This window comes from Lepidochelys olivacea (genome assembly GCF_965140295.1).
Source record: "Lepidochelys olivacea isolate rLepOli2 genome assembly, chromosome: 4".
In the NCBI taxonomy this organism is placed as follows: domain Eukaryota; kingdom Metazoa; phylum Chordata; order Testudines; family Cheloniidae; genus Lepidochelys; species Lepidochelys olivacea.
The window spans coordinates 118,805,982-118,822,243 of record NC_140414.1 but is presented as its reverse complement, the minus strand read 5'-3'; the positions used below and the strand labels follow the sequence as shown (position 1 = coordinate 118,822,243).

Below are 16,262 nucleotides of genomic sequence, written 5' to 3'. Positions count from 1 at the left end.
GCTGTGATTCAGGCTTGTAAAAAGCCTGCAGAAATCACTTTTCCTGCTCTGCTAGGCATGAAGTTATTCATGGCAGATCAAGGAAATCCAATACACTTTCTAGTTGGATCCTTCTCCACTGAAATTAAAGGGAGTTTTCTTTGTTAACTACAGTAGAGTTTTCTTTGTTTAACTACAGTAGCTATAAGCAGTATCAGAACACAGAATTCAGAGCAGCAGAAACTATTTCCTTACTCTCGAGCAGGGAAGTGCACTACTGGTTCTGCTTGGATTCAGGTAATGCCACTCTCAAACTCTCTCCCTGTTAACTCAGTGAGGGGGATGACACGCCTTCTGCTTTGCTGAGCAAAATACTGAAGTCTCCTTTTACAATTTGTAATAAGTAGCCATCACTGTATTTGTTCAGTGTTTTGAAACAGTTAAACTGAAATGATTTTGAGCATTAATAAATTGTACCATACTTAGATTTACTTACTAAGTCATGATCACTCATACTGTCAGAGATTAAGAAACGATATATGGATGAATGTCCCCTAGAATATCACAGTACACATGACCTCAGAGTGCTGAATTTTGCATTTTGATTTCGAGATTATTTAAAAGTAAATAATCACATACAAGACAAGAAAGCTTTAATAACTACACATCCAAGGTGGTTCACACACATCGCTTATTTCAGGAAGTGTATTAATAGTGTGGTTATGAAATGTTCCTCTTATTCATTATTTTCAAACAGCAGCAGCGAATAATTCATGTCTAGAACCAAAATCTCCAGATTTGGACAAACCATGGCCCAATCTCAATCCTCAGAGTTTTGTTAGACATCTGTATCATACTAATTATTCAAGGACTATTAGGAACACTATAGTATCCTGGCAGAACAACAGGGGCTGTAGTAGCTTCTTAAACACATTATGCCATTTACATGCTACAGATACGCAGATCTTAGGTCAGACTCAAGCCTTATCCAATTACATTTTCTTAAATGTTATTTACTGTTACATTTTAGTGATAAGAAAAGCACAGTTGTAAAAGCACAGTTGTCCAAAAGCTTTATATTTATAATGAATAATACAAAAACAGATTGTGATGAGGCGCCTGCCCCACACTGGGCTCTAAGTGGTTAATAGAGCCCTAGGGAAGTTGTGCAGGAGGCAGCCAATCAGAGAAGGGCTGAAAGGCGCAACCAATCAGGGCCAAACAAGCCCATACAAAAAGGGAGCTGCAGGGCAGAGGAGAGCAGTTCTCTGCTGGGAGCCCAGGGAGGAAGGACTGTGCCTCTGGAAGGCTGATAGAACTGCCAGCATCCAGGAAGAGCAGTTCTGCAAGCAGGGACCAGGGGAGCGCCCCCGGCTGACTGCTGGGGTTTGCAGGCAGAAGCCCTGAGGCAAGGGCAAAGAGGATGCTGGGGTCACGAGGAAGTGGCCAGACAATATGCTGCAGTAGCCACTATGGGAAGTGGCTGAACAGCGGACTGCAGGTCCCCTGGAAGTGGGGAGCAAGGTGTGTTGCACAGCCAGTGGGCTGTGTTGCTGAAGAGGATGCCATGGTCCTTGGAGAGACATGGGTCCTAGAGCAGGAGTGACAGTGGCAAGACATCACCTGAAGCGGGCACAGAGCTAATTCCCAAGACAGCCAGCAGGAGGCACCACCATGGTGCTTGAATCCCATTACACATATACTTTTAGTTTTTACAGGACTTCCCTTTATCCTACCTCACAGGCTCTCTCTCTGCTTTCTTCCTTCCCTTCCCTGTTTCTCTAACACTCCTCTAAACTCATGGCAGAAACTCTATCCATATACTCAGACTTTTGTCTGATGGTATGGACTGAGAGAGGTTGAAAGCCTAAGCATACTAAAAGGCACATTTCTAAAAAGAAAAATTTAACAGATAAATTTCATCTACCTTTTGCCTTTTCTTTGTTCTTCCATAGGATTTTGCCACTACTGGGCAAAACCTTCTCAGTAGCTCTTCCTATTTCAAATAATTTTTTTCAAACTATCAGTCTCTGACTCTTGCATTTCAAATTTCAGTCCAAAACTCTCTTCTCAGTTTCCTATTTTTCACTTTCTCTCCCTCTTTTTTTATTTAACTTAATTAACTCTGATGCATTACAAGAAACAGATTTATGAAAGAAGATGTATAACAAAGTTGTTGCACCCTTTTTTATGGAAGCATCTCTTTTAGATATTTTCATGTCCAGGTCTATTTTGCTATATGTTCAAGTCCACCTTGGGGTGTAACATCTTTCTACCTACTATATTAGAGAGATGTACCAAAGTCATAAAGTACAAAAGTCATAACAGTATTATATTAGATATCCTGAAAGAAAGCATACTTTGACATTTCCTTTTGATGTCAATGCCCTTACCTCCAGCATGTTGTAGATGATGTAGAGTTTTATGACAGACTGTCCTCTTATCAGATGGTACATCATAGAGTAGTCAACATAGTGCATCATGAAGTAGCAGATGACCAATATAACTCCCTTGAAAATGTCACATACCTGAGCAGGTTGTAGTAAACGTCTATCACTGAAATATAAAGCACAAAATAATTCTTTATATGTTATACAGCCACAAAATACAAATGCCACTAGCTGATATGCACTGAGAGAGGCTGTTGGCTGAGAATACATAGTATTTGAAACAGAGTTTACTGCTGAGCTAAAAAACCAAGAAGCAGTGCACTAGGAACAATTATACAAAATTACAGATCAGTCCTGAATAGGATTGCTTCTCTACTAGCTGTCAAGGCCCCAGAAATTCAAATAAAATCTCATTTGCCCCCAACCTTGACAAGAGCCTTGTGCACATAGGTATATTTGCGTTTAATGAACCTTTCATTCTGGGCCATTTTACATATCAATTCAATCTTCTCCCTTACAGAAGTAGCCATGCTTGCTTCGCTCTTTGAGAAGGAAATGAAGCCTCCTTCTGAGATTGCAGTACAAAGAATGAGATCATAGAATCATAGAATATCAGGGTTGGAAGGGACCTCAGGAGGTCATCTAGTCCAACCCCCTGCTCAAAGCAGGACCAATCCCCAATTTTTGCCCCAGATCCCTAAATGGCTCCCTCAAGGATTGAATGAGATGCTGCGGGTTGGAGTACAAACCCCTAATATACTATTCAATATCTCTTTTTAGTACTAAGATTCTGCAACTTTCTCAAAAGCACACAACCTGAAATGCCCAAGTTAGCTCCCAAACACATAGCCCATGTAAGAGTACACAGCATAACACTTTCCAGGCATATTCTTCTGCCTTAGTAGTATGGGCTACCAACCATTCAATGTACTTTAACAAAAACCATACAAAGTATCCCAACTTGCCCACTTCATATTTAGCACAATGAAATTCCAAGGAAGATACTCACCTGTCAATGCTTATAATCAACTACTGAGCACTAATTGGATGCCGGACGCTTAAAATTCTTACAGATTGGGTCAAAGGGTTAAAGCACCATAGTCCAAATATCAAAAGCACATGGCAAACATTAGTGAAGTAAGCCTCATAATCTTGTGAGGTACTGTACATAAGTATGTCTACATCTGAATTTAAAATTGTTTTAACACGTTTACTAACAAATGAAAGCTCTAGTAGAAACAAGGACACTACAGTTAACTTGGACCAGTTAAAATGATTATTATTATGATTGTGTTCTTGTCTACACTAGAACTTTCTGATGCATTCACAAGTGTTAAAACATGATCATTAATTCAGGAGTAGCTGAGCCCAGAACGATAAGGCAACTTTGCTCCAGCTGTAGTAGACGTGCAACTGTCTGGAAGCTGGGTACAGAGAATGTTTCTTTATCTTCAGGATTGTCTACGTTTTAGGAATAGTTATTTTAGTCTAAGCCCCTGTGTGAATACTCATTCTGGAAAAAGTGAATTAAAAAGGCACTCATATACAAGAATTAGTGTGTAAATGGGGGCTTATACCAAAATAACTACTCTGGAATAATTACTCTGGAATAGCTATTTCAGTACATTTGCAAGAGTAAACAAGCCCTTATTTTCTACCAGCCTAAGGAAATTAAAAAATTATGGGCAAGAGAGAAAATGCCTGGACAGATACACATACATAATGAAATCACTCTATGCAGAAATTATAAAATATGGCAGAGATGCTATGAGTGATACATTAAAGGAAGAGCCATAATCAGATTTAACTGGTACCTTATCAGAATATAAAATGTTGACAAACCCCTCTACATTTTAGTACAATTCCAAAGCAAGAATTGTGGTATAAAAATACAACGAACATGTCGGGCTAGGTGTACATAAATTACATAAGGTATACAGTTCCATTGCAGCAGATTACTTTACTTATTTGCAGTACTATTGTAAACCACATTGGTCCCAGGACATGTGAAACACAAGGTAGGTGAGGTAGCATCTTTCACAGTTGGTCCAGTGAAAGATAATACCCCTCACCTATCTTGTCTCTGATTACTTTACTTAACAGAAGTAGGCAAATTCTACATTCTCCTTGGACTGACAAAATCAGAAGCCCACCTACTCTCTGCAGTGTTTTACACACACTCCACACAATTGTTTATTGATTCCAACTGATTATTTACATATTTATTTAGAATCTTGAATTATAGACAATCTAAAAAAAACCCATGATTCCTTTCAGTGAAGAAAAGAACGATTTGTTTTCTCCATAATCCACTGCACAGAAGTTTCAATTTACTTTACTATTGTTTATGAGGATAATCTTGGGGCATTCACTAGCTCACTCTCCATAGAACATCCATAGATGTTGGTACAGACCAAAGAACTCAATCTCTCTCAGGGCTCTAGCCAGGCAGTGAAGCTGTAAGTGAGGCTACCCTCTTACGACACACAAGAGGCCAACCTTCAATTGGGTTTTTGTCCTACCAAGCTATATTGTTCATCACTGTGTTATGGTACTTAAAAGAATATAGTGGAGATGTACAGAGGCAATATATCAAAGGCTAGGAAGGGTTATTGTGATGTTAATGTCACATCAATTAAATAGATCTTTCCAGTTGTCAAGAATGTAAAAAAGGTTATTTTAACCTCAAATTTATTTTGCTTTAAATATGAACTAATGGGGAAAAATTATCTACTTTTAAAAATTATTATATTTCTGACATAAGAAAAGCCAGTTTAAGACCTACATGAGTAGCTGCTGCCAGCCCCTTAAACATCCCTGACTATTGCAATATAATGCAAAACTATAGAAAAAGAACAATGTTTGACCAATGAAAAGGAACAAATAGGGGAAAATTTCTTTGCTTCAGAAGACTTTTTTTTAAATTCCATTTTTGAAACAATCATAAATCAATGACTTAACCATGTGCAAGTTTTATACCCATGCTATTCTAAACAAATGTCTTACGTGCATCTCAAACAGTAGGAAGGAGTTCTGTCTCCATCTATTGTTTGGGAGAAACAAAGCCCAAGTGTCTAAACTTGTGCAAAAGATCAGAAACACACAAATATCATTATGAAGAAAAAAATTACAAATGCTCACATTTCAGGAGTATTTCAACTGCAGAGAATATTTGTTTTTACAGTATTTGTATTGTACATTATTCTAGGAGAAGAAAAATAGTTTCAGGCTCATACTGCATTGCCATCTGTCCTTGCCAAACCCTTCTTTGTTCTAACAGCTGTACCATTGAAGTTATTTAACAATTGGTAGAGCATGAGTAAAATGAACCACAATAAAACCCTGGTTTACTGGTATCCAGAATAACTAAGTCAATTAAATGTATAAAGCTGATGAGAGTTTGGCATCCAAAACCTGTAATCTTTATCCCACATATAAAGGATTCCATAATATAATGATATAATAAACTTATTCACAATTTTACTCAGTGCTGCCAATTTTTTGAAGAGAAGCCAGGCTACTGATTTTTACCAAATTTATCCCAAGGAGAAGCAGTGATAGCATTTCTTCTATGGGCCCACCACAAAAAACAAAAGCCAAACTAAAAACAAAAAGGCAACAAAGACACCTAAGAACAAACATGAGGGGTTTTTATTGTTGTGGTTTAAGCATCAGCTCACAAGAGACAGCAAATTTCTTATGTACGGTTTGTTTGTAAGTAAAGGGCCATCTGGATAAAATATCCTTGGCCTAGCTGCTCTTACACAGCAGAAGTGGCAACTGATTGCAAAACAAAAAGAACAGAAGCACAAAAATTATCCATCTTCTCTCTCTAATTCTAATATCACGTTATATTTACCTTGTATTGTGTTAAATTGCAACATCTAGGTACTTTTCTAAATTTTTTAGATTATAAATTCAAAATGTATGACTATACAAAAAGATAACACACACACAGGCAGCCACATTTGATCCAGTCAAACTGTCCATCTAGTCCAACATCTTGTTGTCTCAAATACTGATTAATGCTTCAGAGGATAAATCCTCATGATGGAAAAATATTCAGGAATATGCCCAAAAGAGACGTTTCTTTCCAATACTAGGCAGTAAATGATTGGTTTTTATTCCAGAAAATTTATTACCTTTTTAAAATTCTTAACTAATTTAAGTGTAATAGATTCAAAAAAGATTACATTTATATAAGACTAAGTCTATCTTTTGGTTCAATATTCTTTGGCAGCGAGTTCTGAACTATGCAACAACTGATTATCAATTTTAAAATTTGTTGCCTTTTAATGCCATTACTGTTTATAATTTTATCACGCTGTTGCATATGTGAAAGAGCGTAAAAAGTAGCACCCAATTTATTCTCTGTTCAGCCTACCAGCTGATCCCCTGCCAAATTTTGAATTACTGTTCCAAAGTTCTGAGGCACTAGAGCCATTCCAAAAGACTCAGACTCTTTTTAATAAATACTAGCAAAACTATTTATTTTTCACTAGCCCTGTTATTGAACTGTTTTTGCTCAAACTTTCAGAAACAAAACAATCTGAGGCAGACACTAAGCATGGAATATTTCAACCTAAGCAGTTAAAAATTGACAAAGTTATAAGCAATTGAAGACAGGCTGTTATAATGGGAAGTGTTAGACAACCTTGTTATTGTTATTCCTGCTGTCCTCACATCACAGCTGCCGTAGGTAAGGCTGCTAGTATGCAGCAACCACAGTCTTTCATGCTAATCAATAAATGTCTTGTTGTTTACTTGTACTCCCTGTCTGTTGATATTCAACTGCTGTCTCTTGTTCTATACTTAGATGCTAAGCCCCTTGGGGCAGGGACTGACTTTTTGTTCTGTGTTTGTATAGCACCTAGCAAAACAGAGTTCATAGCGCTATTGTAATACAAATAAATACACAGTAATACACACTACAGATTATACAAAAATGTAAGATAGTTATGATTGAAATCCTTTAAAAACATATCAAGTTATTAATGAACACATTATTAATACTATCTTAGATTGAGCCAGATTTTGTTATAAAAATTAATTTACTTAATTATATAGAGTACTTATTGCATTTCACTGAACTTACATAATGCAACAGGCTAGTTAGTTGTACTGTCTGGTTTATGCACTAAAAACACTTCAAGTTTCAGTTGCAAAACTAAGTGAATTTTTCAGTCCAAACAAAAATCTTTTCATTTGAATTTTAAAAAAATATTCATTACAACTTTTCCATTAAATATTAAGCATTGTACGTTTAAAAATAAATCACTTCTAAATTTTGAGCCTCACTGTATTGACCACATCTCTCTTTAAAGTCAAAGAACATTCGATTTAAACACAACTATTGCTAATAGATTTAAATCGGTTTTCGTTTCTCCTTTTTTATAACTATTACTGATATTTACATGAAAACTGAATTGTTAAACCTTTAGCTATATATTTATATATTTATATTTTTCCTCAACTGAAGTCTTAATCCTTCACTTGCAGCATCATAATTATATTATTGAATTAGAGGATTATGACTTTAAATGAGGCATAAACAGGAACGAGCAGGCTACTGCTTAAAAAACAATGCTTTTATTTTTCATAAAAATATCTTTACTAATTAAAATGTCAGGGAAAACAAAACCAAAATGAGTTTGCGATAAGCATGCCTGCATATAGACTGAAATCAGTGTCAGTTTTTGCTTTGGAAAAGGTGTGTGTGTGTCTGCATGTGCGCGTGCAGTTCTCCTCAACTGGTTTCTAATATTAAGGTATTGCTCATACACCTCCATTTGAAATATAGGACAATATGGGGCTAAGTTTGTCAATATTAAATGGCACTTCACTTTTCAAACACCACAAAAACTACATGCAAACACAGCACGAGACCATGCTAAGAACATAACATAAAACCAACCTGACTCTTAGGCCCTGATGAGAGCTGTCACAGAATAAATGCAAAATAAGACTTCATGTGAGAACAATAAAAAAAATTCACTTAATTTCCTTTTAAAATAACAAGCAGCAATAATATTAAAAGTCAGCAAATGAAGAACTTAGCACAATTTTAAGTATCTATTTTATTTTGCAAATATATCTATAACTTTCTTTCTGAAAAACAAAACAATTAGCTCAGTTTTTTACACCTGGTGAAATGCAGATATATTTTCAGAAATCCAGAGACTGAAGTTGGTCTTGTGGTCACCCAGAGATACAAAGTAATTTCACTCAGTTAACTGGGTTACAGTTTTTACAAATCTCCTGTCGTTTTAATTTAAAAATTTGCTTAAAAAATGAAGTACAAGCAAAAAACATAAGTATGATGGTGCAGAGATGCATTTGGAATACAATGTATTTACAATACAAAGTAAAAACAGACTATGTACTATGCTAGATAATTAATGAAAACAGAGCAGGGGCTATGATGTTAAGAATTTTTATACGTTGGCTGAAGTGGTACACATACACTACCTACACAATTTTTAAAACCAACTGATTTTTAATATCAAACCATATTTCCATAGCCAAGAAAAGTCACATAAGACTATTATGCGAGTCTTATGTGACTTATACAAGTCTATTTCTAATAGCAAGGGTTAGCCTTTATGCTTTCCTATAAAGAGCCATATGTCCGTGAGCAACGTATAATAAGTGCCAGACTTTTTACCCAGGAAAGTTAATTAATAATCTACCTATGTTGTCCATTTATATATTGTGATCAGTCAGTCTACTGACTACAAGTAGATGTGAATTTTGCTGATAGCATAAAAGGAAAATCAGGATTTACTCACCATGGTGAAGTTCCCTGTGACACCACATTCCATCCTATAAAGGAAGTGAAAGTGCTCTTCCCTTCAGTCTGATTTACAAGAGAGAAAGAAAGAGAGAAGGTTGTAATGTCGCTACACTACGTAGTTATGGAAAGGAAAGATGGACGTCTGCCCTGACACTGATAAGCTTTTCTAACGTAGCATACACAGAATGCACATGGACAGGGTTTTGGATTTTTGTTTAGAAGGAATAAATTAGAATATATCCTGATGGAAGAAGACACACATTTGCCTTCTCAGTGATTTCATCAGACAGTGAAGAATCTATGCGAGTACAAGGGCTGGAACTAGTTCTTAGCACAAAAAACACCTTCCCAAAAACAAAACAAAAAGCTGGGGACTAAGTCGGTATGTAATGGAAACTCCAATTTACTTTTTTAAAAAGGTCTGACAATATGACAAAGAAACAAGATCCATAGAGGAAAAGTATGTTTGATTTTTCTAGACTGTTCTCTCTGCTATAGTTCTTTCTTTGAAGTAAAGCAGTAACATTTGTTTATTTCCTACTGAAAGGACTGAAGCCCAAAATGGATAATGGGGAATTTTATAGTTATAGCCACTACAATTAGGCCTAGAAGGGAGCTAAATTAATTATAATTGGACCTAGTTCTACTTATTCCTTTTAGGAAGAAATGAGCAGAGCAATAACATACCCTGTATACCAAGTATATTTAAAAGATAGATCTGTTGAATTCCACATCACAGAACAAGTTTGAACATTTTAGGGAAACACTCCAAGGATTTAATACTTAGATACTGACATTTCTTCCCATATGAGAAAATTTATAATCTAGTTCAGTATTTTCTAGAATGCTGCTTTAAAAAAAAAAGTCTGAGATTATAGAAAAATCTCACTTTCAGGAAAGAACAAAGATGTAATTTAACCTAGTCTTTATTCATTCTATGGCTTAATTATAGAATTATAGGATCCTCTTTAGTCCTAATATCTAAGAAACTGTCTTGGATAATGTGCAATTTTAAGACTTCATCCTATGACTCTCTGTACCAATATTATTATGAACAAAGATCTTCCTATCATTTCTTCATGGGCCTTTAGCTATGCTAGGCTGAAAATAAATGATCAATATCCTTATAAAATTCTACAAGCAAAAGATTAAGATGCTTAGGAAATCTGTTGTCTGAACTAATCAGATCTGGCTCAATTGTCAAGGAAACATCTCGTACTTTTCTCAGAAGTACAGTTTAAGAATCCACTCTTGAGAAGTATCTTAAGAGATTTATTCCAACAAATTTTTGGAAATCCTTTACATTAGAATTGGTGTTCCAGCACAGCATGATTGAGTGGCTGAAGAATATCTTGGTTAGTATCCAGAATTTAGTTAACAGTAAGAATAGCAAAAAAAAGATTTACTGAATTTAGGAGAATTTTATCTTCCTTGGAGGAAGACATCAGTCACTGGAATTATCTGAGTTAAGAGTTTTGTAAGATTGCCTTACTAATTCTACTTAACTTCCTAAACTATCTGTCAAATCTTTAGAGACACCCACTCTATGTTTGGAATACAGACCTAAGGAAATTAGGCCTGCCAAACTACAAAAATACACACTATCACTCAGTCCCAAGGGAAACAGCACCAAAGTCCTGCCAGTTTTGCTGAGCAAGAATGACAGGCAGTTTACACTTAGTGACAGACTCTTGAATTGCTCCAACTACGAATATACTGTAGATAAGCTCTAGCTTCAGTAATTTTGAGCATCTGTGAAGATATAGCTATCTATGTTAAAATTAATGTTGTTCTAACAAATATAATGAACCAGAATTTGCACAACAGATTTAAAGCTAGACCAAAGAAAGTGACCTAGAATAACTTAGTGGTCAAATTGTTGAAGAGCTTATATTCTCTAACCTGTAAAGTAGGTATGTCAAAACCTGACAATGCTCAAGTAGAATGGCGACAGGAAATTTATCCCAGATATGGGAATCTCCTTGTTCAACGTTTCAGCTAATTTGTTTCATGGGGATATTAAAATATACACATGTTTCTTATGTACAGTTCCCTCTTTGCACTTAAGCACCATACATGTTACCACGAATACAGATTAGCCTGACATAAAAGGAAAAGCTTTAAGTTTTTCCAAGAAAAAAGGAAGGGAAATACAATCCCTATTTTATAAAGAACAGTAAAGTTACAAGGAAATAGAATAAATGAAGAGCAAAAGGAGAAGGGAGACTGAACACTGATCAACTTCCCTAATGAGATCTAGAGAAAAAAGTCCAAGTGAAGGGAGGAGCACTTTTATTTACTATACAGAATGGAATATGATGTTACAGGTTACAGCTATAAGGAAGAACTAGTCAAATCTTTCCAACCAAAGGGCAGAACACCTACTTGAACTGTGTGAGGAAGAGAAAGTTAATCAGCGATTTGCTTTGTCAATAACTTCAGTAATTATAGATATGCTTTACCTACTGACATGGTATTTAGCTATAAATAAGTGTATACTGATAATTTTGGGAATCAAAGCCCAAATTTTATTTTTTGCTATACCAAATCAAATCAGTGGTTATTAAATAACAAAAGTAAAATTGAGAACTCAGAATGCCTAGGAACAGCATCATCATGTCATGCTAAACAAAATTACAGTGTATTGTAAACATGAATTAAGTGTGAACATTATATGAAGTCATCACATTTAAAACATCCATGAATTAGACAATGTATGATAATCTACTCTAATGAAGAGTCTACCTCGCTAAATGTATTTGCAAAGGTGTGTTTTGAGTGAAGTTGTTTTGAAAAGTGATTGAACAAAACTGAACGTACTCACTGAAAAGATCTGCTCCTTAGGTTTACTGAAAATCATAGCTGTTGATATTACCAATGAAAGGTTTTTACTACTACTTACTTCTTTTAGCCCTGTATAGCCAAAATAGTAGAATGAGTTGGATTTTGGCTCAAACATTAAAAAAAAGTTCAACTAGTGGACCAAATTGTTAAATTACTGGCTCTTGGCCACACCTGTAAAACCTGACTGAAGACAATGGGGTTGCCAAGGTACATCTAAAAAACAATGTTTAGTCTATATATATTTATTACAGATTATTATGCACAGTAGAAGAGGCTTCTTTTCCTGATCCCAGACTAGCTCTGCAAGGCTGGCATCAAGGAAAAGAAAACATTTTACTTGTAAACTGTGTAAAAAGAAAGGAAGTAATCGAGAGAATAAATCCCCACAATGCCATTTTTAAATGACAGTTTTAGAGTTGAACTGTATTTTAATATTTTGGTGATTACGTCTCCTCTTGTAAGACTCTGTATGGATGTTGTTTAATTGGTGATGAAGAAACAAGTTAAAATTGATGAACTGTGGTACTGTGCTATACTACAGATGTACATGGTAAGAAAATCTTTGTTTTGCATTATGAAAAACTCCCAGATTAATCTCATGAAACAGCAAGATAAAATACACTGAAGGCTGCCATCTAGTGTCCATTTTTAATAGTTTTAAACACTAACCAAATTTGCGCACACAAATTTCACAACACAAAACAGGAAGACACTTTAAAAGCTATGAAAGGTTTCAGAGTAACAGCCGTGTTAGTCTGTATTCGCAAAAAGAAAAGGAGTACTTGTGGCACCTTAGAGACTAACCAATTTATTTGAGCATGAGCTTTCGTGAGCTACAGCTCACTTCATCGGATGCATGCCGTGGAAACTGCAGCAGACTTTATATATACACAGAGAATATGAAACAATACCTCCTCCCACCCCACTGTCCTGCTGGTAATAGCTTATCTAAAGTGATCATCAGGTTGGGCCATTTCCAGCACAAATCCAGGTTTTCTCACCCTCCACCCCCCCCACACAAATTCACTCTCCTGCTGGTGATAGCCCATCCAAAGTGACAACTCTTTACACAATGTGCATGATAATCAAGTTGGGCCATTTCCTGCACAAATCCAGGTTCTCTCACCCCCTCACCCCCCTCCCAAAAACCACACACACACACAAACTCACTATCCTGCTGGTAATAGCTCATCCAAAGTGACCATTCTCCCTACAAAGCTATTACCAGCAGGACAGTGAGGTGGGAGGAGGTATTGTTTCATATTCTCTGTGTATATATAAAGTCTGCTGCAGTTTCCACGGTATGCATCCGATGAAGTGAGCTGTAGCTCACGAAAGCTCATGCTCAAATAAATTGGTTAGTCTCTAAGGTGCCACAAGTACTCCTTTTCTTTTTAAAAGCTATGGTGGTCTTTTTCATGTAATCACACTAGCTTTCCCTCTGTTAAAAAGATATATTCTAAAATAAAACATTTCAAACCCACAAAACATTGTCTATATAATACAAATGCAAGCTGACTTTTTATTATTAGGACAACGTAGTGCTTATGAAAGTGCAGACGGCAGCCACACAATATTCTATTAATTCAAATAAATATTACTGCATAGGCACCAGTACTGCAATCTCTCAAATGTAATACACTCAAGGGTTTGCATAACGTCTAAATGGAGATACCCTCTTTTCAGGATTAAACTAAATTTAATCTATGCATCTATTCAGGGTTGGCGGGGGGAGCAGAATGGGTGACAACTGTACCAGGGCCCCGAGATCAGGGGGCACCCCAAAACGGCAATAACTTCTGTGTAAACAAAGTGAAAAAGGAGAGGGAGGGGCCCTAATAAGCATGATATATCAAGTCCTCACTTTTCTCTGGACAGGCCTGCATCCATTCAATCTTTGTTCTCTCAGCCCTGGCGGGGAGGGGGGATTCTATCAGCTGGTAATAACTTTTATGCATTAACAATCAGAACTATTGATCTAGGAGTGAAAGTCTCTATACTCATTACCAATCCCCCAAATCAGTCAGGTTCCCTAAATAATTTTAGTAAAGCAGTGGCTCTCAACCTTTCTAGACTACTGTACGACTTTCAGAAGTCTAATTTGCCTTGCATACCCCCAAGTTACACCTAACTTAAAAAAGACTTGCTTACAAAAATCAGACAAAAATACAAAAGTATCACAGCACAATATTACTGAAAAATTGTTTACTTTCTCATTTTTACCATATAATCAAAAAATAAATCAAATGGAATATAAATATTGTACTTATATTTCAGTGTAAAGTATATAGAGCAAGACAGAAACAAGCGTCTGGATGAAATTTTAGTTTGTAATGACTTGGCTAGTGCTTTTTATGTAGCCTGTTGTAAAACTATGCCAATCTCTAGATGAGTTGATGTACCCCCTGGAAGATCTCTACATAGCCCCAGGGGTATGCGTACCCTTGGTTGTTGAAGTAAGGTGCCCTCTCCACCCAGCATTTACTTCCTTATTGAAGCAAAATCATGCTTTTTATATAAGAAAAGGGTTACCTTTGATTTCACAGCAAAATAATTTTCTCCTAAGTGTTTATTTCAACACAAAGCCACAATGCGTCAAGGTGCCCATCAACAACCACTGAATTAAAAGTGCTATTTAATTCAACACTTAAAAAATATGTAGCTATTTAATTCAACCCTTTAAAAAAACATGTCTGCATGATGTTATGGGCAACATGTGGGCCAACCAAAGGGGTGAGTTAGTGATGAGTGTTAAGACTAATTTGACTTTTTTTCCTGTTTTGGTAGGTTTAAGTGAGACCTTCTATTCACAACACTGGAATCCATTATCAATACGAGTCTGAGCCCAAAGGGCCATAAAATTAAATAAGCTAATTACAAAAAGTTAACCATGTAGTTAAAATATTTAAAGATGGTAATATTTTTTTTTAAACAAAACAAAAACTTACCGTAAGCCATAGCAAGGCAGAGTGATGAACTGGAACAATGCCAGAAAAACTCGCAAAGGAAGCAGGGTGAACACATAGAGAAAAGCATCCAGGCACAAAAAGATTCCAAAAAACATCAACTAGATTATAAAAACAAAGACAAACATGTCATTCCTTTTACACAACTGTCTATATTGTAATAATGTCACATATAAGACCTCAGTCAGTCAACAAAAATATAAAATAGTAAACTCCCAGTTATGCCAGTGAACTGTAGGACGCAACATGTGGTAAACTTGGAAATCTGTTCAGCAAATATTCTGCTCCATGAGGTCCAAATAGCAGAAGCTTTGCAGGCTTCCGCAGCTCACCGGTCTCAATTTTTATTCAACAGGTGAACTGCCCTTGGATGAAGCTGCAGATCACTAGCTCTGACTTCTACTTAGGTTACACAGTTGAAGTTTCAGAGTAACAGCCGTGTTAGTCTGTATTCGCAAAAAGAAAAGGAATACTTGTGGCACCTTAGAGACTAACCAATTTATTTGAGCATAAGCTTTCGTGAGCTACACCTCACTTCATCGGATGAATACTGTGGAAAGTGTAGAAGATCTTTTTATACACACAAAGCATGAAAATATACCTCCCCCCACCCCACTCTCCTGCTGGTAATAGCTTATCTGAAGCGATCACTCTCCTTACAATGTGTATGATTTGTAGGTTTTAAAATACAAAGGATGGCTACTTTACAGATGTTCTTTTTAATGTGTTTGTCTTTCACAAATATCTATTTCCCATCATGACTAGATAAAACTAGACAAAAGATCAGTGTTTAAAATATTGTTCTACCATATCAGGCCAGGGCTAATGTTAATTTTCTTTGAGGGGTATCACCCACTTTTCTTGTCCAATCTTATGGGAGAGAACTTATTTAGGAAGTTAATCTTTTAAATTAAAGGTAACAAAAACTTTAAACTGGGGGAAGTTAGCACACAAGATACTTAAGGCTGGAAACAGTTTTTTTTCTTCTTCTTCTTACAGCCAAGTTCACAGGTACTCTGTGGTAACTAAGCAAATGTAGATTCTGTAAGTAAGGCAGCCTGGAAATTCTGTGACTAACTCAGGTAAACTTTAGTTTTTGTATGGAAAATATCAATATAATCCCATATCCAATGTAGAAACAACAATGACCACTGAAAGTAACAAGTATGATCAATTTACTCTATTATTCCAGAGCCATGTGAACAGAGATTGAGAAGAATCACCTGGCTGCTGAATGGAGAAACTACAAGCAATAGCAGAGACAAGCAATGGAAAGAGGAGCCAAAAACT

The 16,262-nt window shown here is 36.1% G+C and overlaps 1 protein-coding gene across 6 annotated transcripts in view; it reads right to left on the bottom strand.

Annotated features, from left to right (window-relative positions):
* TAPT1 (transmembrane anterior posterior transformation 1) overlaps window positions 1–16,262 on the bottom strand; it is a 96,949-nt gene that overhangs the window by 47,884 nt on the left and 32,803 nt on the right. For 2 of the 6 annotated variants that reach the window (XM_084625853.1, XM_084625854.1), the window contains exons 3-6: window positions 14,955–15,073; window positions 9,158–9,225; window positions 8,284–8,307; window positions 2,373–2,535 (exon numbers count right to left, since the gene is read on the bottom strand). In XM_084625853.1, the coding sequence (XP_084481979.1) occupies window positions 2,373–2,535; window positions 8,284–8,307; window positions 9,158–9,225; window positions 14,955–15,073 (374 nt within the window). The remainder of the gene's footprint in view (window positions 1–2,372; window positions 2,536–8,283; window positions 8,308–9,157; window positions 9,226–14,954; window positions 15,074–16,262) is intronic. The other 4 variants (XM_084625850.1, XM_084625852.1, XM_084625855.1 and 1 more) reach the window with 3 other exon arrangements.